The 22,215-nt window shown below is 36.1% G+C and overlaps 2 protein-coding genes across 2 annotated transcripts in view; both read right to left on the bottom strand.

Annotated features, from left to right (window-relative positions):
• Nucleotides 1–14,755, bottom strand: part of col7a1l (collagen type VII alpha 1-like) — a 103,360-nt gene extending 88,605 nt beyond the window's left edge. Inside the window, exons 1-2 of the mRNA XM_073868386.1 lie at nucleotides 14,008–14,755; nucleotides 7,374–7,557 (exon numbers count right to left, since the gene is read on the bottom strand). Of these exons, the coding sequence (XP_073724487.1) occupies nucleotides 7,374–7,449 (76 nt within the window). The 5' untranslated portion in view covers nucleotides 7,450–7,557; nucleotides 14,008–14,755. The remainder of the gene's footprint in view (nucleotides 1–7,373; nucleotides 7,558–14,007) is intronic.
• A 2,471-nt stretch (nucleotides 14,756–17,226) lies between these two features.
• Nucleotides 17,227–22,215, bottom strand: part of lrguk (leucine-rich repeats and guanylate kinase domain containing) — a 43,461-nt gene continuing 38,472 nt past the window's right edge. Inside the window, exon 21 of the mRNA XM_055190560.2 lies at nucleotides 17,227–17,353. The gene's annotated coding sequence lies outside the window, so the exon portion shown is untranslated. The remainder of the gene's footprint in view (nucleotides 17,354–22,215) is intronic.

A 22,215-nucleotide genomic window follows, 5' to 3' on the forward strand; every position in this document is an offset into this window, starting at 1 on the left:
GTAAACTGAACCAGCGGTTCAATGTACCCCACCATGATGTTTAGTTAAAAAAATTTTAAATAGAGCAATCAACATTATTATTATTATTACCCTTCCAAATAGGGCAAAAATAGACAATTTCATTAAAATGACAAATCCTAGGGTTGTAAATGGACATTTAAAAACGTCTTTGGATAATGTTTGCACTTAATAAAGTTACATACCTTCTATGTAAATATCAAATAACAATTTAACACATTATTTCAATGCATTCTTTGGCACCCTTAAAATTAAATTTAAGAATGGTGTGAATTTTTTAACTATGTTCGGGTTTAAACAAAAAAAGTCAGTGGGTCAGTTTACCCCTTCACATGGATCAACTTACCCCTCAGCTGGGGCAAGTTGAGCCACAAGAGCACTTTTTTTTGAGAAGCCACCTTTTCAAAGCCCTTTGTTATAATGGCATTCTTATCATTTCATTTGACAGGAGACATCCTTAAATAAAGGTTGATGGTTTTGTTTGACTTCTGTCTCATTTTTTCATGCAGATAAGGCAACATATGTAAAAACTGGCTCATCTTACCCCGCTCTCCCCTACATGTCAGAAGAACAAACTCTTTATTCCACCTACAGTGCAGCACAATAAACAGATCACCTGTCTCTTCAGTTTAACCCGACAGCATCTCACCGCACCTGTATTATCTTTTCCGCCCCTGCTGAAAAAAACAGCATACCAGCAAGACCAGCATATGTTGTGTTTTGGTGCTGGTTTGCTAGTGAACACCAGCTAAACCAGCATCAGCACCAGCATTAGTGTCAGGACTCTGCCACGAGAGTTTGGTTTTATATTTATGTTTTATTGTGATGGCAGAGTTCTGACAGTCTCTTGTTTCGTGTGGAGGCTCATGCCTTGTTTATTGTGGCATGTGCTCAGGTGTCTCGTCTCTAGTCCCCGCCCCTTGTTCTCCCTGTTAATTATTCATTATCAGTTCATCCCTCTCACCTGTGTTGCCCTCGTTTTTTTTTTTTTGTTTAGTTTCCCCTATTTAATCTCCTCTTGTCTCTTGTCTTGTGCTGGATCATTGTGCTGTATCGTGTCATGTTATGCAGTCTTTCGTGTTCTTTCAGTTTAATGATTTCACAAATGAGTGTTTATGTCTAGTCAGTGTTAGTAATTCATGTTTAATGTTGTGTTGCCCCCTCGTGGGCTTTTGTTTTCATGTTAATTTATAATAAATGGTCTGTGTTTACTCCCCGATGTTGTCTGCACATGGGTTCTCTTGTTCTATGTCTCCAGTTCCTCACAATTAGCACCAGCTAAACCAGCATCAAACCAGCATTAGCACCAGCTAAACCAGCATTAGCACCAGCATCCCATGCTGGTCATACCATCATATGTTGTGTTTTGGTGCTGGTATGCTGGTGACCACCAGCTAAACCAGCATACAGTAGATCAGCATAATTCCCATGCTGGTTTGATGCTGTTTTTTTCAGCAGGGGCATCCGGGATAAACAGTGGCGTATCTCTAGTTTTACTTTCTACAGTAAATGCAACTAAATCACAGATCGTGCATACAGTATTTGTGCAGGAAGGATTACACTAAAATCATCTTTTGCAAGATAAAATCATGGCCTGTAAAGATGACGCACTACTATGTTTATTGATATGCGATATAGATAGCATGCTAAATATTGTGCTATGCAATATTTCTTTTTCTAAAATCGATTTAAATTGAAACATATTAGACAATTTGTTCAAATATTAATACAAAGTATCTCTACAACTCTCGAAAGTAAACAGACATGTTGTGCTGTTGCATGAAACAAATACATTTTAACAATGTAAACAAACATAAATACAGTAAATATTACCACTATTACCACTATCATGCACGGGTGCACACGCATCCCAACTAACATCCATGTGCCAGATACTATATTATCCGCATCGACCTAAAACTTTGACCATATGTTACTTTGTTGAAGCATTAAAATTAAATCATCATTTATCGTGATATTTCAGCATTTTTTGATATATTGCACGGCGCTTATTCAGAGCAGACTCATAAAGCCACCTGGAATAAGGTTATTAAAGGAAAATGTGCATGATTTTAAAGCAAACAACTTGTAACCTATTGGAGGGGCGTTACCATGATAACAGATTGTGGAAAATAACAGACTGCTTGTATACATTAGGTTGATTACTCATGTCACGTTCACGCTTTTACACTTAACTGGTTGTTGATAGACAAGACACAGCAGAAAAAATAAGGACGTGACCTCAGCGAGCACATTCTTTTCATTTCACAGTCGAGTGTCTGTCACAGCAAACAGCCATTTTGAAGAGGTGTAGAAAATGACTGTGTTTCAGGGCATTAGTGACTGAGTCAGTAATTGGTCCTGACAGACTCTTTTAAAACCATCCTGCGTGAATTCAATATGTTTCACATTCTCGCTCTTCTACTTACACAAGCACACAAACTCACACAGAAACAAACACACACACACAGATTTCTAGCAGACGGTAGTAGAGATGGAAATCACAGAGGTATACAGTGATTTAAAGCTCACGGCAGAGGTATAAAGCTGCAGGAGGTGTGCAGATGCCCCACAGAAGAGCCTGCTGACTCAGGGAGCCGTGTGTTTGTGCTGTATAGCCGACTTAGATGTGCAGACAGACAGATGCACTGACACACATGGATGTGATTTAAGATACGCATGCCTGCAAACGTACTTTCTATAGTACATGCACCATAGGATATTTTGCATCTTGGGGGCTGTTCCTTCCAGTACAATGAAAAAATGAACTAGAGTCCTATTCGCACGGGATTAGTATTACCTGGTGACCTCTAGTGATTTGTAATAATTACGGAGGTTGTCTGTGATCTTAATCCCGTGCGAATCCGCCATGTCTGTAATTTGTAAAGTGAAAATTCCTCCGCAAATGACCTACCATATTTCGCCGAACACCGAGGTCCTCTGATAATATTAGTCCCGTGCGAATTGGCATCTCTGTAATTTGGCCAGCATCTGTTACCAGTGCGCCTTTTTTATTTATTTTTTTCTCAGTTTCTGTGCCTCTCGCACTGCAGCTGTGAAGCGCACATACATAGACACATCCCTCCGATTTTTTTGGCTTTCATGGTGAAACTTCAGGGCTTTATTAGTATGTTTCTGATTTTAAACTTCTAATCAGTCTCTTTCGGCCATCTTGATGATTAATATTAAAAATATGCAGAACTGTCAATATTTGCGATCTCTAAGTTTAGGTGGGGCTGTCGTGGTAAAGGAATTTCATGTGCGGTGATTTCGGGTGGCCCAATAGCGTTGTATACATAACCCTTTGTTTATTAAAATAAAATAATTATTTAAATCCAGAACAACGAGATGCACTGAGGTTGTTTAGGCTTGTTAAGTGCAAATTTACAAAGAATCTGTCAATACAGAACACAGCAGTGTCTTAAAGAAATTACAATTATGCAGTATTTGTGCACGTGTACAGAACGAATGCAATACAGAAGGCAATACATATTAATATAGGACATTTTTAATTTGTATCTATAAAATTAAGTTGGAGAGATCCTTTTTAGTCATTTGGCTTTTTTCATCATTTCAGAACAAGCTTAACTGCTATCCAAAATAACTTATATTATATTCTGTGTGTTCCTTGGTCGAAAATATGTAGAAATATATGCGAGTAAAAAGTACAGAACAAAAACATTTAGCTCACGCGGAGCAAACAGAAAGCAGTTAATAAAGCAGACTCTTTGTAGATGACGTGCTGAAACAGTGGAGTCGATGGCAGATGATCATCATGTTTATGTGTCACGCAGATATTGTTGATGAAAAACTTGCATATCTTAATGCCCAGGCGAGAGTCAAGTGTTCAGTCAGTTAATAATAAAGCCATCGGCGTAACATGCTGCAGTTACCTTGTCCACGGAGCGGACGTTGTTGATACACAAAGAAAAAACCTTGTTTTTATTAAAAGCGGTTTTAATGCTGGTAAGCAATCAGTTATATTTTTGCGCCTTGTATTTGTGTTGATCAGATAAAGTAATTTTAATCTTTAAAACTGCATCTAGAGGCAGAAGACGCTATTCTGTCATCTCAGTTTCACATTTTTTACACATTCAATGATTTAACGAAACGATTTGGTAATAGCACCCCTTACAGCGTGTCGCGGTGTTGCGTGATAGTGTTATGCAAAGCCTCAACATTATATTTGGGAGATAAGTCAGTAAATTGAAGTGAAATCACAGGCTTTGCTTATCCCGTGCGAACCGGCCACACGAAACTCAGACGTAGGTAGGTAATTTCTAAATCACATTAGGTCCCCAGATAATACTAATCCCGTGCGAATAGTACATAGGAGTGATTCTAGTCTATTGACGGCTCACTACACTGTTAGAAAAAAATGGTCAAAACTGGGGCCGTATCCTTTAAAAAGGTCCTAATATGTACCATTAGGTACAGATGTACACACCTGGTATACCAAATATAAATGGGCTACAAATTTGTACCTTTTAAAGGGGTCATATTGTGAGATTTTTTTTAGGATGTAAAAGAAATCTTTGGTGTCCCCAGAGTGTGTATGTGAAGTTTTAGCTCAAAATACTCTAAAGATAATTTATTATAACATGTTAAAATTGCTAAATTTCAGTGTTGGATAGTGCAGATTAAGGAGGCGGTATTATTGTAATTCGCCTTGCTACCTACCTCACAATACAGGCGAAATCTGAACAACCTATTTTTTCACATGCTTGCAGAAAATGGCTTAGCCAAACAAAGTTACTGGGTTGATCTTTATAACATTTTCAAGGTTGATAGAAGCACTGGGGACCGAATTATAGCACTTAAACATGGAAAAAGTATGATTTTTACGCTATGACCCCTTTAAGAAGGGTATCGCCCTTTCCTCCATTTTTTTTTCGGACAGTGTACCCAAGCATGAACTAATATTAGGGATGCACCGATATGGAAATTTTGGCCGATACCGATAGCCGATAACTCTTTGTATTTGGGGGCCGATAACCGATATATGTAGGCCGATAAATATTCATATTATTTTCACAATAAAAAACTCCCAGGCCGCGGACATCTTGTCTTTGCGCTAGACTAGCATACTCTTCTTGAGCCCGCAACACGTGTCATCTTCGTGCTATGTCACAGAAAGCACCAATTAATACTCCACATGGCCAGCAATGAGCAAGTGAAGTGGTTCAACAAACCAAAATAATCCATCATTTATCGGCTTTCATTTATCGCCCTAATTTTGCTATTAGACCGATAACCGATAATATTAAAAATAAGCAGTTATCGGCCGATAACGATATGTCGGCCGATATATCGTGCATCCCTAACTAATATGTCTCAAAAAGACATATTTTTGCCAAGATTTAAGATAGGGTAACATGTTTAACTTGGTCTAACCTAACTTACCCACTAAATACAATATTCAAGCAATGCCTATGGCCCAAGGTATTAAGCCAAAGGAACCAAAAGAGCAAGAGGCCAACCTCTTAAAAATGTCAGTCAGCAATATGATAAAATGAAGAAAAAAGATGAAAGTTTAAAGGACGTTGACCCTTTCATTGTCTGCATGATCATCATACAGTCCCCATTGGCTTAAAAATATATGTATCAAATGTATTGTGTTTTTACAAAAACGTCTAAAAATTGAGGAATTTATGTAGTTCAATAATTGTAAAATTATTCGTCTTTTTGAATTGATATATGTTGGCTCAATGTCAAAATAAAAACATAATATTAAAAAAAAAACTTTTGTTAAAGATTTTTCTTCTAAAAGACACCAAAAACAAAACCAATAATCTCATCTTTTCTCTAGGGTTTAAAAAATTGGTAACACTTTACAATAAGGTTGTATTTGTTAAAAGTTATACAAATTTAACCCAATGGCTTGGTTTGTTCATTTTTGACCCAATGCTGGGTTGAAAATAACCCTGTTGATACCTTACAGTATTCAAGAACCCTAAAATTATGCTTGATGTCTAAGCTGTGGCATTGTGAGGCAATGAACAATACTTCTACAGCATTTACTAATCTTAGTTCATGATATATTTTAAAGGAAACACCACTGTTTTTCAATATTTTACTATGTTCTTACCTCAACTTAGACTAATTAATACATATATCTTTTTTCATCGCGGGCACTTTTAATGTGAATGCATTTAGCCTAGCCCCATTCATTCCTTAGGATCCAAACAGAGATGAATTTAGAAGCCACCAAACACTTCCATGTTTTTCCTATTTAAAAACTGTTACATGAGTAGTTACACGAGTAATGGTGGTACAAAATAAAACTTTTGTTTGGAGCCATGGGAATGAATGGGGCTAGGCTAAATGCTAACACATTCACGAAGCGTTGTACAAAGATTAAAAGTGCATGCATTGAAAAAAGATAGGTATGTATTAATTCATCTAGGTTGAGGTAAGAACACTGAAACATTGAAAAACTGTGGTGTTTTCCTTTAACATTTACTAATACATTTATTAAATCAAAAGTAATAACTGTTAACCTAATGCACCATGAACTAACATGAACACAGGTAACGGTGGCATTAACAAAGATTAACAAATGCTGAAAAATTATATTGTTCATTGTTATTTCAAGGCATTTACGTTAACAAATACAATCACATTGTGAAGTGTTACCGAAAAATCTTTACTCTAACAAACCATGGTCGGATTTGTCAAGATAAGTGTGAGAAATAATCAATATAATATACATTTCTCCAACACCCAATTATCTGGGCTATGCTATCAACATTTATTTATAGCTTAGTGCACTAACTGCACGCCAATAGTTGTCTCATTTGTGTCTATTTTACTTAAATGATGGAATTTGAAGTAAAACACAAATCTAAGATAATGCTTAACTGAAAACTCATTTAAGCAACATAAGCTTCCAAAGAGCAACGTTTAATGGCCGATACAAGTTTTCAGGAAATCGGTTTTCAGGAGACATCACAAGGCAAGCCTCAAACCCGCAACATCCACAAAAGCACCATGTGCCCATCGTTTGGCCAAAAAGGAACGAACCAAGCCGTTGGGTTAAATTAACCCAGAAAATGTTTATATTTGACCCAACAATGGGTTAAAACAACCCAGCATAGGTCGGATTTGTTTCTTTTTGACCCAACGCTGTGTTGAAAATAACCCAGCATTTTCTTTTAGAATGTAAGGCATATACAAGCATCTTATGAGTATGTAATCCAAACACGATCCTTTGTATTGCATGTGATACAAAAATATTTGGCAATAGTAAACTATTACAATCCTCTATCATGGACTTTAAAGAGCAAGGTTATCAAAGGCCCTCATGGGACTGAAGAGACCCATTGGCGTGTAGATAGCATTAGTCAGAAGACTACCTTCAGCTTCCGCAGAGACGCTTTGATGAGAGAGACACAGGAACAAGAGGAAGATCCACATGCTGCAAAATCCCATCTCTCTCTTTCTGTTATCTCTCTCCTGGCAGATCCTCTACCCTGGACCGATGTCCTGAGACGGGCTTGTTCTCTGCTTTCTTTAGCAGCAATACTGTCTCCCTTTTATCTGCGAAGAGAGAGATAGGTATCGTCATACATATGCATACACACACCTTCAAAATAATCATTTTGATCTGTTCTGTAAGCGGAGTCATTGTAATCGTTCAAATCTTTGTTGAAAATCGCCTGTATAATCCAACACATTTAAGCTGTCAGATATGGTTGCCCGGGCCTAGTTAAGAAATGAAGAGAAGTCTGATGGAGACAGAAATGAGTCAGGATTGTTTCTCAGAGGTTAAGAGACTGCGGTACAGCACAACGATGAGAGAACGGTTAATTTTTTTTGTTTTTAAAAGACTGTGCAGTTGTAAATAAGATATACATACAAGATGATAATCACATTTTCAAGTTTTTTCAAGGAATGATCATAGCATGGAGGGTTTTTACATACTAACTCAAATTTGATCCAAATAAATGTAATCATACACAAAATATCAAATTTTCTCCGGAAAGTTCAGATGATAGATGTTGGATCAATAATGGATTTGCATTGCAGTCCTCTACGTGTCATTCAAATTCAGCATCTTGTGGGGGAGTGGCCAACTGAATACAAATTCAACCTTATGAATTGAAAGAGAGGCAATTCTTAAGATCTTTAAGAATCCTTGATATCAGCATGAAGCTGAATTACATGAAAACTCTCATCAAAAGACTGCCATGATGCATTTGAACTCTGCTCAGTTTACCTTTTTGGAAAAGCTGAGCTCAGATCTTTTGGGATTAAGTAGCACTATGAAATGTGTTTTGGTTTTATCGATTCACTTAGTGCACTTATGCAGTTTGATGCTTCCTTATCTTAAAACATGTTTGGTTCTCTCTATAGACGATAACAGCCTTGATTTGCCCCAAGGTAATACTTTATTATCATTGCACTACATGCTAAAGATATTACTATTAAATATGGCCGTCATCAGGCCATAAAGCCCCCCACCCAAATTTTGCTATGTTAGCTCCATAAACTGTACAAGGATACGTGATCGCTTTAATCCCCTTTAAATTTCATATAAAAACGGCTTTGGCTCTTTGCCCTTACTTTGCGTCTTTTAACCCATCTATACAGTGGTATATACTGTATACATTTGGGTGTCCAAATTTAATGCAATTTTTCACTTCCTCCAATAATTAATTTCCCATTAATTGACATGTTTATTTCGACGTGCAGCACCGCAGCACATTACTCTGAGGCTATTTTGGTGATTTCCGCCTAGATTTGGCCTACCCAATTTCAAAAGCTTCCCATACCCACAAGCCGAGGTGCACATACAAAAATGTGGACTCATTTTACAGGAAACCCTTTGAAATTACATAAAACACTGTTAAAAGTGCTCAACATGGTTGTATGTGTTGTCAGTCCTCTAATAAACACAAAAATAAATAGGCGCTTTTTTATGTTTTTTTTCTAAAGTCTGTATTTAAAAGTGTATAACTCTGGCCCTAAGTGGTAACGAAACCTGCAGTTTTGTTTGATTCCAGCGATTGCCAGCTTACAGAAGAAAAATGATTTTTTTTCTCTATCATAATCTATGCAAAAGTTATTTTACTCCAACTGATGGAAGGAATAATACCCTTTTTGTATTTAATTTCCGCCTAAAATATTTGAAGTGCTCCCATAACCACATACAGTGGAATAAATGCAATATCTTTATATCATTTTACAGAAAACCCTTTGAAGTTACATAAAAAGCTGCTGTTTGTGACAAATATTATTTATGTTGATTTTATATGATGAAACACCAAATTGTCTTTTTTTATGTTGAAAACACTGTATTTGATAGTGTAGAACTCTGGTTCTGGGTGCTCTAGCAGACTGCAGACAGTTCTGGTTGTTACCAGCAGCAGAAAGTAAACAGCCAAAAAAGAATGAATGAATTTAGCATGTTGCATTCAAAAGTTATTCTTATTTTACTGAAGGGGGTGAAAATACATTTTTCTTTTTTGCACATAATAAATAGCAAGGAATTATTCATGCACACAACCAAAGAGAATGCTGTGAATGGACTCATTGTTTAGAGTAGGACCTAAGAGAAAAGATGGTGTATCATTTGTGGCTATCTGTGCTATCTGAGGCAGTTCACACTCAAGTTTCCCATATGTTTACAAAAGACCATTTTTCACATCATTATTCATTAGACGATTGTTGGATATGTGATGACAATAGAAAAAAAATAAAAACGTAGCCTTATTCCTGAGAGTGAGAGCTTTCATTTGATATAAGACTTGCCCATGTTTGTCATACTTGAAAAGTATGAAATATGTGAATATTAAATCATATAAAAAATTGTGTGGGGGGGTGATAGTGTAAATTAAGTGTACATAACTTTCTTACAGTAAAACATATATAATATATTTTATATTAAGTCAAAATAAGATAATTCTGGACCCGGTACAGGGTCCACAGAGTCAAACAAGTAAAACAAATATTAAAAAGATATTAACGTACGTTGCAAATGTAACATAATTCATCGTAGGCTGGAAGAGGGAGAAATAGAAATGTTTAAATTTGGCATTACAGGTACATTATGTTTACATCTGTGCCAGTAATGTATGTAGTCAATGCAATATATGAATATTTATCTAATGTGGGGTAATATGAAGTAATCAGCAATCATATTCATTCATGTTTTTTTTTGATACAGGTTGCATATCGTTTTCTTTCATGGACTATAGACCCCCTAAAGTAGCCTTGGCCACCCCCTGGCCATCCCATTTAATTCTAGCTCTGCCACTGTTCATATATAGGCCTCACACTGTATGTAAACAATTATTTATTTTATTTATTTATTCTTTGTTATTATACCCACATTAGGCGGCTGAGCCCCCCCTAAAATGAAAATTCTAGAATCGCCCCCGCTATAAAACATTATTACTCATATTATTCGAAAATTATTTGATATAACTGGATGGAAAGATCAACAACCCCACAAAAAGGTCAAAGGTTTCGGTTAAGGTAAGAACTTAAAGGACCATCGGTAGTTAAAGTTACACTCAAAATTATTTGACCACCAATTTACTACAACAATATTGGCACTTTTCCATTGCATAGAACCCCACAGGCTTGTTCAGCTCATCCATCAAGTTTAGTAACACTTCGGAGTGGGAGGGATTATAGGCGTGTCGTTATATTTGCGCTGCCTACTGCTGTGACATCATACAAGTGAGAGTGTGGTTGTACATTCCCATACATTCATTTATTTCTCAATCCAACACAAAATTAAAATTGACCACCACAAATAAATGTTTGCACATCGCGTTTATCACTACCTCTGTCTCAAATGACAGTTTCTAACACCCGTGGCGTTGGTCGACGCGCTCCGATAAGCCTCATTTAAGTTGCTTTTAAGCATATATGTTGACGTGCGCATCGCGAATGTGCCACCACAAACTGCAGTCTGGAAAAAAATTGGTATGGTGTTTCTGATTCTCAACCTGTAGATGTTTTTCATCGCCAAAAGAGAGTTTATGAACTTACAGCAAAGCACAGATGACAACATGTTTGCTCGAGACAGCGCAAGCTAGCATGAAGGTAAAGCTAATCTTTTACATTATATCAATCAGTGATCTACAGTGTTTTCGCGTCACATTTTGGTATCATCTTGGGTCACTTGAAATCCCGACCAAGGTGGTACAAAAAAAAAGTATCGGGTACAACGTACACTTAAAGAAAATTATTCATTGAATTTACTCAATTTTTAAGGTAAGTGGTTGCAATCAATTTAGTTAAGCTACATTTAAACAAAAAGATTAGTAAAGTAAAATAAAATATAAAACTTTTGTTTAAATGTAGCTTAAATAAATTGATTGCAACCACTTACTTTAAAAAATTGAGTAAATTCAATTAGTCATTTTTTTCAGTGTACTGCACCCAGTGGAAAAGCTCACAAAAGTAAGCTGACCCGACCCAAACCAAATTGTGGGGTACTAAAGCGCCATATGTGACCCTGGACCATAAGTCATAAGTAGCACGGGCATATTTGTAGCAATAGCAAAGAAAAGAGACAGAAAAAGAGCTACTAAAGATGTCACCGGGATGGTCCTAAAATGTACAATTAAGGTAAAGATATGTATAAATTGCGTACCAACATGTAACATGTACCTCAGCACTACCAAAACACACTTGTAGCCAATCAGCAATATGGGGCGTGTCTACTAACTGTCTATCAAAAGAAGATTCTATTGGGGCAGGGGCGTGTTTGTTTAGGTGATTTCAAATGTCAACATTGGCTTTCAGAGATCATGCACCTGCCTTTAAAGGGCACATATTATGCATATTTTTACAACATATATTATAAGTCTCAGGTGTGCATAGAATGTGTCTGAAGTTTAAGCTCAAAATATCCCACAGATCATTTGTTATAATATGTCCAAATACCCCTATATGCAAAAAAGCTCCGTTCCCATGTGTGTACCCAAATGAGCTATACCCTAACCAACAGACAGTGAGCGCTTTTGGTTAAAAATAAATCTGATTCCTGTGAATACAGTCTGAGATAATAGTATCTTTAGCTGTATTAGTGTGCATATATACAAATTTAGAAAAGCTTTTGGGTAAAATTAACCAGTCAGTCAGTGGCTGTGGGCGGGGCTTTGTTTGTGTGACATCACATTAACAAGAGAATCAAAACAGCATGTCTAACGAGACTGCTTTAGTTTAATGGGAATTAAAAAGGAGTGGGTGGATTTTTTCATTGTAGTTGTGTACACTGCCAACACACATTTATGTCCAAACACCTTGTAAAAGTGGATTTTGCATAATATGTGCCCTAATACAAAATTCGAAGGTGGAAAGACTGTCACTCCAGATACTGTTGTAACTAACAACGTACCATACGGACTCAATGATCTCGCACGCAATTGCCGTGGCTTTGTCAGGCTACATCTGTGGGGAATATTACAACCAGCGAGTCTCTGTTCAGCCAACAGACAGGAGTGTCAGACGGCGCAGGCTTGCTAATGCAATGCTTTACTGCACGACTGCCACTTCTAATGCACAGGGAGAGAGTTTGACAGTCCACAAAATTAATGCGGCTGCAAGGACTTGGTGACTCCAACTTCTCCTGGGTGTACAGTACGTGCAACTCCATGAAACGTTTTTGCATGCTGTAGCACTAGAACTTTATGTCCTGGCAGGTGTCATCACAGGCCCTTTAAGCAGGTCAGACAACCTCGGCGTACTAAGTAAGCATGTTTTCCCATCACAGATGTAGTGGAAAGCTGCCAGATCTTTCACGGAGGATCTTAGGGGCTCTGTAAGGCACACGGCACATACCAGTCAAACTCTGTCCTGTTCGAGCACGTAAAAGTCGGCTTTACACCTGTAGAGACTTTGAATCGGTGCGTTTGGACTTCGGAGTGTGGCGGATCAGACGGGAAGGTGACGCGGCCGTGACTCAGTGTATATTCCTCTGATGTCCCTGCAATCTATTAAATGCATAGCGGCAAGTCATGCAGCAGAGAATGTAATCTCACGAGCGCAGGCTGACCCGCGAGTTGGATTGTGTGCTTTGAAGGATTATAAAGGCACTGAAGTTGGCCTCTTTTTACGAGTGTTTGTTAGCCATTTCTGCATTCCGAACCTTCACAGAAGATTATCTCTATAGCTTTAAATTGGATGTTCCCAAAAAACATATTACTTAAAAGTGTCCAAAACAGTTCTTGCGTGCGCACGGTGGGACATCAAACCAAACTAAAGCCAAAATAAAAGCGATAAATAGAAACCAATCTACAAAAAGTTCAATAGAGCCAATTCATGTACTAACCAAGTATCCAAAAAACGTGCTTTAAAGATAGTGAGGGCAAGTCTGCACACAACATCTGTTGTAACACAGATGCCTAGACAAACTCTCAATACAGTACGAAGCTGGAAATAACGTTGTTTAACAAAGCTTATCGGTCGTGAAAGGCAGGCTACCAGCGTACAGTAATGAAGTGACTTTATGCTCTACCTCTATAAGCGCTGATGCTCGACTTTGAAGGGCATCTAAAAGCATGCACGGGGAGGAAAATGCTATCCGACTAAAGACATCACCGACACACTCTCTACTCTCAAGGCTTTTTAGTTGCATTAGTGGGACAATTCAAAGCCAGTAAATGGAGTGGAACGGCATGCGGCGAATTGAACGGTCTCTTATTTTGTACCGCAATTACTTTATCACAGAATGCATTAACAAATAAACGAACTCAAAACCGTCATATTGGTTCCGAGCAGCCGTGTACTCGGATGTTTGAGTAAGTTGAGCGAGAATGAACTTTGATGAGCGTTCAGCGCAATTTCAGTAGAAGACTGGCCCACATCCAGAGTGATCAACAGAGACAAAAAAGGAGAGAAACTTGGCAGAGTCCATGATAGATATACAACCCTTTCTATTATGAAGCGATGAGCTGCAAAATTAGAGTTGTGGAAGACAGCAGACACAAATTGTAATCAATTAGAGTTACATTATAGTAGACCTTCACTCACCTTTGACACAGTACCATGATCCTTTTCCCAAACTCTGAATCCACAGAATCGACAGAATGCTTGAATCGGCCTCAATCCGCTGGAGATCCTAATAATCCAATTTAAATATTGGTTACGGGATGCTGTAAGGCACAGTCCAAGGACAAGGGGTTTAAGAATCCAAGAGAGACTCAGAGGAAAGTGTATGGAGAAAGTGGGAGTGAATGAATGAAGTAAATTCCTCTGAAGGGGAAAGTTTTAGGGGGTGTGGAAGAGCTACAACAAGTTGGCTTACAGTACAGTTAAGGCAATGAAAGACAGACAGGAGAGAGAGAGAGAGAGAGAGACAGGAATTGCAGGAATTATGTAAGTTATGAAGGTAAAACAACTTGGTTTTGCAAGTCAATTCAAGCTACTATACTAGTCAACATTTAAAGTGGATTAAAAACGTTCATCAAAGTGGCGGCTGGTGACTTCTTTTTCGAGGGCGCACAATGCGAGGTTCGTCACAACATGTATGTAGTAGAGGTCGACCGATTCATCGGATCTGCTGATTAATCACCGCCGATAACGATAAAAATAACTATCGTTCATCGACAAAAATTCCGACCGATATTTTTTTCTGGTTCTTAAGGAGTGCCCGACCAAAATTAAAAATGCATTCTGGAAAAAGTTTAGACTGCTTATTTGCATACTGACATGGCTGAAACTTTCCTGCGTATAGTTATTTGGAATTGTAATAAAATGCATTATATTAATCATACTTAATAGTTCATATTTCCAGCCAATACTTTTTATTGTTCTTTGGTGTGTTACTTTGGTTAAGTATTATTTTAATTGGCTTACTTTAAGGTTTGGTGATAGTTTATATATATTAATATTTTTTACTTAAAATTACAAATTATTTTGTCAAATCTATATTCTAATGTTGTAATAAAGTTGTTGTGTTATGTTTGAGCTTAGTGAATGAGTTATAAGTGTTGTGTTTGAATTCAGTAAATGGTCAAAAACTATCAGTTAATTTATCGGTTATCGGCAGATAGTGCCCAACTTAGTAATTGTTATCGGCCAAATCTAATATCGGTTGACCTCTAGTATGTAGTCCGCCATGTGTGTGGTTCGTCATTTCAAAATATGTGTAAACCTATGTGCATCAAGTGTCTTGTCAAAATAAGTGCCTGCTGCACACACGTCTAAAGGGTTTATGATAAAAGAGACGCTGGGGTTTGCCAGACACTTTGTTTCAAATATTTTGTGAACATGAGCGTTTTTTATTATAAACTGTCTCGATGCAAGTGCAGCAGGCACTTACCCCGACAAGACACATGATGCACATGGTTCACATGACGCAATAAACACATTCCGAATTCACGCCCCCTTGGAAGAAAAGTCAACAGTCGCCACTGGTCCTAAGACAAGAACGGGTATTGGTTTTAAGACAACTTTTAAGACTTTTAATCCACTTTAAGTCATTCATCGCCAGCCATTTTTTGAAACGTTGCTCACTAGCATTTTTTGTGTTTTTTACAAAAGTTTCACAAAATGCCTTCCAGGAAAATTTTCTTCTAAAAATATATAAGCATACAAATATATCAAATGAAAGAACGGCCCTCTGCTTTCAAGCAAACAATAAACAAACAAAACGGGGGAAAAAAACATTTCATCCTATCTATATTATTTCTCTGCTTATGAACTCTTAAATATGGGTATTTTTCTTTTAAAATATTTTTTAGCAAATAATTACATTTTTGTAAAGGAATTTTGTTAGAGATCAGAATCAGAACGATTATCAAAACATACACAGAGTTTAAAATGAGTAAATAATGTTTTGGCTTCAGTTTTTTCATAATTTGGGTAATTGCGGTATTGAGACTAACATAAAACTTAATCAGGAACACTTTTTTATGCAAATGTTTTCTTTTAATTCACGAGATAACTCGTCAATGGAGGGGAAAGATTTAAATGTTGACTAGTGTATTTTAAGTTTGACTTGTGATAAGTTGACATAATAACATATAAAAATATATGTTGATTTGAAATCATCTTTTGCAGTGTGTACCATTACACCAGAAGCGAATTTAACTATTTACGGGAGTATATTACATACAAAGTCAATGCAAAGACGCGAATAGACGTGAATAGATGAAAACTTGTGTGGGCAATGCAAATTACGCGAATTTCACTGCAAAAAATTACTTTCTTACTTAGTGTTTTTGTCTTGTTTTCCGAACAAATATCTACAAATTCTTAAATTAAGATGCATTTTCTTGATGAGCAAAATGACTTTAAAAAAAATAAGTTAGTTTATAAATAGTTTTTAGACAAAAAAAATTTGGGCTGTCAAAAGATTAATCGCGATGAATCGCATCCAAAATAAAAGTCTGTGTTTACATAACATATGTGTGTTTACTGTGTGTAAATATTATGTATATATAAATACACACACATTCATGTATATATTTAAGAAATATTTGCATTTATGTATATAAATGTATATAATTTATGTTATATAGAAACATAAATATTTTATATATAAATATAACCAATTTTTCTTAAATATATACATGACTGTGTGTGTTTTTATATATAAATAACAATTATACACACTACACACACATATGTTATGTAAACACAAACTTTTATTTGGGATGCGATTAATCACGATTAATCTTTTGACAGCCCTAAAAAATATACATACAATTTAAGTGAATTTGTGCTTAAAACAAGCAAAAAAAAAAAATCTGCCAATGGGGTATGAAACATCTTTCTTGAATTAAGTGTTAAAGATAAAAGGTCAAGATTTTTTTGTCGCGTGTTTTAAGCACAAATTCACTTAAATTTTATGTTTTTTTGGTCTAAAACTAAACTTATTTCCTTAGGTTATTTTGCTCATTAAGAATTCTTTTTTTATTTGTACCAAAAACTAGACAAAAAAACCAAGACAGTCATTTTTTGCAGTGTGGGCAGCACGATTGCCAAAAAAAAACGCTTATTCGACTCAAACGCATCTTCCACACTAGTTAAAACTATTCAACTCAAGCAGACGCGAAGTGAAATCCCGCGAGTAATTTAGAGCGAGGAATGTGTTTGGTGTGTACCTCCCATTACAGTTTAAACACCCATGTGCCTCATAAATAAACCTGCCAAAGCTTAACCTGGTCAGGTGCATTCATGCTTGAAACAAACAGTGGACCTGTTCAAAAGAAAGTCACATGACAGGTCTTCTTTGAGAGTCTTTCAGAGGAATGCAAAAGATTGTGTTTATTGGTTTTTGCCAGCTGTCATTCATGACACACTATAACTTAGCAGGCCTGAAGCTGAGAAACTGTTCTGACCCTCGAGGTCAAAGGTCAAGCATAGGATCATCCTGCAGAGAAGGGAAAAATATAGGCATTAAAGCATGCCGCATCCATGTAAAAGAATGTATAGTCATGTAATGTGAAAAAGTTCAGTGGTGCCACTTTTTTACAGCTTTTTAAGTGTAGTATTCTTGTCCTGCTTTCTTAAAAATATGTAAAAATATGTATGTTCATTTAGGTTTATGTTTAAACCATACCGTTTGCGAATGGAGTCAAATATTTTATGCAAAAACAAGCATATTTATTTCACTAAATTGGATTAAATTCCTCTGAAAACTGCATTTCTATTTTGGATATGAAAGACGGCTCACTGGAGAATGTGCCTTATTTACAAAACTCATTTGTTTAAATAATTGTTTTACCTTCAGGACCCCTCCCCCCAAAAAAGCTAGGCGGTAAACAGAATTTTCATTAAAGGGATATTTGCATTTTCTATTAAGCACAGATGTAAAAAAACAGAAATGTTTACAGTCAATACACGCACATTTGAGAATGCACTAGCTGGTCGACCAATCAGAATCAGCTACTTCAGAGTAGCACACAGCACATAGATGACTAATGCACAATATATGGAGCTAACCAGACCTTGATACGACATTTCAGAGTTTAGAAAAATAATTTGGCACACGGTGTAATTCAAGGTTCCTCCGGGAGCCCTATAGGGTGATGTCGGATTTAAAGTCACTGAGGAGGAAAGGATTGCATGAATAGAAAAACACAGAAGGAGAAAGTGATTCTCAGCGTCCTCTTGCTTGACCCACAGGTGTGCCGAGACTTGCTGCTGTGCACTGTAAGGTCAGGCTTTCATGTCCGTGACCTCTTCGGACACTGGGTCAGCTCTATCTACGGGGCACCAAGGGTGCCATAAATCCTTTTGTCTTTTGATGTCAGGAGGGACAATGAGAGATGCAAGACAATGAGAGAAAAAAGGATCACAGATCAGATTTGTGTATACTGCTTTAAAGTCAAATGTTTTTAATTCTACTGAGCTTTATGCATCAATTGTAGATGCATTGGTCAATATCTAACCTTATTTGATCTTTCACTGACCCACATGCTCTTATACAGATTTATTAAATCACATAATCTTACAGTATATTGTACAATGTCATAAGGGTAATTACAAAGCTCAAAAGGGTAGCTGTGGAAATTTAAGTCCCACCTTTCAGTTAAAATAGCCACTAATAATTATATATTTGATTACCATATGATTTGAGCTTTAGAAGTGTTTTAGAAGAGTTTTTTTATTATTTTAGTGAAACTGTATTGATCATTTGAAATATTGAAATCCAATACAAGACTTCAATCCTCTTCCAAACAAGTAAACAGGAGTTGTTCTTATGCCTATTGCTTATATGTGACCCTGGACCCAAAACCAGTCATAAATCGCACGGGTATATTAGCAGTATTGTATGGGTCAAAACATGCCAAACATAGGATATTACTTCAAGATTATGTTCAATGAAGATATTTTGTACTTCATTTGGACACATTTAAAGGCGATTTTCTCAATATTAAATTTTTTTGGAACCCTCAGATGATGCATAATCTTAATTTTACAAATGTGACCCTGATGACTGTTTTGTAGTCCAGGGTCACATATGGAAAGAAGATTAAATGTACAAGAGGGTCAACAGGTGGATTATCTTGGACTTTGCAGAACATACTATGTAAAAAATACCTTGCTGTCTTAAAAAACTAGGATTTTCAAGTCATTTCAATTTACTATTATTTATCTTGACTAGAGATGAGTTGTTATAACTACAGGTGAGTTGTTATAACTTATAAAATTAAGTTGACTTTTCTCAACTATATTTTTTAAGTTGTGACAACTCATCTCTTTTTAAGGCAGCAAAGTATTTTTTACAGTGTGGGTCAGTGACAAAAACAGTTTGGCAAGATGATAAAAAAAATGTTTTAACTTGTTTTAAAAGAACACATCACGTTTATTTCAATGCACATACTGTAGTGTTTTTATGTTAATTTTAAAACAGTTTGGCAAGATGATAAAAAAATGTTTTAACATGTTTTAAAAGAACACATCACGTTTATTTCAATGCACATAGTGTTTTTATGTTAATTTTATGCTATAAAAAATTACATTTGCACCATTTTCATGAAAGTTTAGACTGAATGGACCGGAAAATTGTCAAATGGTGTAACCGCCAATTGCGCCAAAGAATGAGAAATATTAAATATTTTATCCACCTTGATGGCATGTAAGCGTAATCATTAAAAAAAACATTTTGAAATATCGTTTCATTAGTTATTTCTAAATGTAAATTTTTATGCGTTTTTGTAATATTTGTCCTGACATACGCTGAAAACAGCTCTGTTTTCTAAATAATCTTGACAAATTATGTAAAAATATATGTAAAAAAAAATTATATTACACTAAACTAGATGATTATATTTTATTCCACATCTTTTCATGAATATATTAATATTTTCTAGTGCTGGGCAAAGATTAATCGCGATTAATCGCATACAAAATAAAAGTGATTTTTTGCAAAATATTTGTGCATGCACTGAAAAAAATGATTTATTGAATTTAATAATTTTTTTTAAGGTAAGTGGTTGCAATCAATTTATTTAAGCTACATTTAAACAAAAGTTTTATATTTTATTTTACGTTACTAATCTTTTTTGTTTAAATGTAGCTTAAATAAATTGATTGCAACCACTTACCTTAAAAAAATTTATTAAATTCAATGAATCATTTTTTCAGTGTGTACTGTGTCTAATTATTGTATATATTTAACCACACACACATTCATATATTCATTTCAGAATTGTTTTACTTATATATAATTTTTTTAATTTATTTTTTATATAGAATATATAAAAATATAAATAAATATATATAAACATGTAAATGTTTCTTAAATACATACATGAATACATACACAGAGCACATGCTCATATATTATGCCAAAAATCACTTTTGTTTTGTATGCGATTGGTCGCGATTAATCTTTGCCCAGCACTAATATTTTCACTTAAAAAACCTAGTTGCACCAATTGACACAGACCGGTTACACCACATTGACATTTTTGCAATTATCCCCCACATATTCTTTTAAAATGAAATAAAACCAGAAATTTTAGACTTTGTCCTCAAAAAAGAAAAAAATAATCTGCAAATTTATTTTGAAATTTTAACCCTTTCACATTTAATTGAACCATACGGACACAAAATAATTAACGTCACGTCATTGACCAATATACCATATATTAAAAATTCTAAAAGGGTCCAGCTATGGCTCAGGTGCAGGACATGAAAAAGCAAAATGTAAGTGAAAAAACAAACAAACTTAGAAACGGAGATGATGCAACTCTCTTCCTAAAGGACTCTGCGTTATATATCAGGGCTGTTGAATGCTTTATTCTGATTGGTTAAGAAACATTCCACAGGTATGCATTATTTTTTGATAAATGGACACCGGTCAAATCTCTTAAAATAACCACCAGAGCAAGGAATAATTTACTTTTTAACTATTTAAAAATGATGCACACCCGCGGTGCAACAGCACTACACGCATTACCACCTTGGGTTTGCATTATGTTAGAATAATTCAACGTCCCGTCATCAAATATTCCTTATGTATACTGGATCTATAAGCAAACGGCAATGATAGTTTACGTCAACTGGTTTAAGAATTTAAGCACTGCATCCATAATGAAATCTAAAGCCTCACAGCTCAAAAAGTCATTGTACCATAATGGTGCTTCATTAAAGGCATGCTGAACAAAGCTGATAATGGCTCATCAACTTGGGAAATATCAACAGGACTTGTCTTTACAAACTAGCAGCTAATTGCAAAGTTTCAGTGCATAAAAATCCCCACACCTCAGATGAAATGTGCTTCGATTCATTTCAAGCAAAACAAAGAACATTTCACCGAAAAAATCTCTTGTCAGTCACAGGCAGGAATTCGCAGGGCTGGGCTGAGTTGCTGACACGGTGTTGTAAAAACATCAGTAACATGATGGGTAATTGCTCCTCCGGTACGAATATCTTGTTTTCACAGGCACGTTAGCCTTGGGATTGTCTGTTACCTCTGTATCTACATAAAGTGTCTGTCTGCATACAGGTAGCTCTCATTTCATCTGTGGTACATAATATCTATCACACATAGAGCTCTCAACTGCTAAATGCATCCTCGATATCCAAAAATAACCGAAAGTTTGTGTTCAGGTCTGAATAATGAAGAGCTATTGCCTCACAGGCTCCTGGGAAAACGAAATTCCAATTTGATGATGTATAGATTTAATGCAATGTTGAAATCTTAATTATAAGTTCATTTTCTGTGCTCCGATGCCCCCAACGGTTCATTATTCTGCCCCTGCAGTGCCTTTCCGACTCGACTTTAATTGTGTTTTTGACGTGGAATGAGTTCAAAGTCCGTGTTTAAATAATGTGCCTGCCTGAGCTTTGCTATTGGGGAAAAGCTATTGATTGATGTAATATAAACACAAGTGCCTCATTTAAAGTTTTGGTAGAAGAAAAGAAACGAATGGTGCGTGTTAAAATATGAACGCATTTCAATCTGGGTACCTGTGGCACAACTGGCAGGCTCTCTTACTCCAGAAACTCAAGGCATCGTTGCCCACGGCAACCTGAACACTCGGATGTATCCACTGGAGGCGGGTATGTGTGTGAGCCTTCCTCAATCCTCAATAAGACATAAACTATGCCGATACACATGTAGTCATTGCCAACAGCAATAAAAAACACATCCATCTGCACAGAGAACACACTTCAGGAGTCTGACACAACACACACACACACACATATATGGGTGATTCTCACGAAACCATTGAAACACCACGGCACTAATGATTTTAGCTTTAATATAGTAACATTAAA

This window comes from Misgurnus anguillicaudatus, chromosome 1 (genome assembly GCF_027580225.2).
Source record: "Misgurnus anguillicaudatus chromosome 1, ASM2758022v2, whole genome shotgun sequence".
Classification (NCBI taxonomy): domain Eukaryota; kingdom Metazoa; phylum Chordata; class Actinopteri; order Cypriniformes; family Cobitidae; genus Misgurnus; species Misgurnus anguillicaudatus.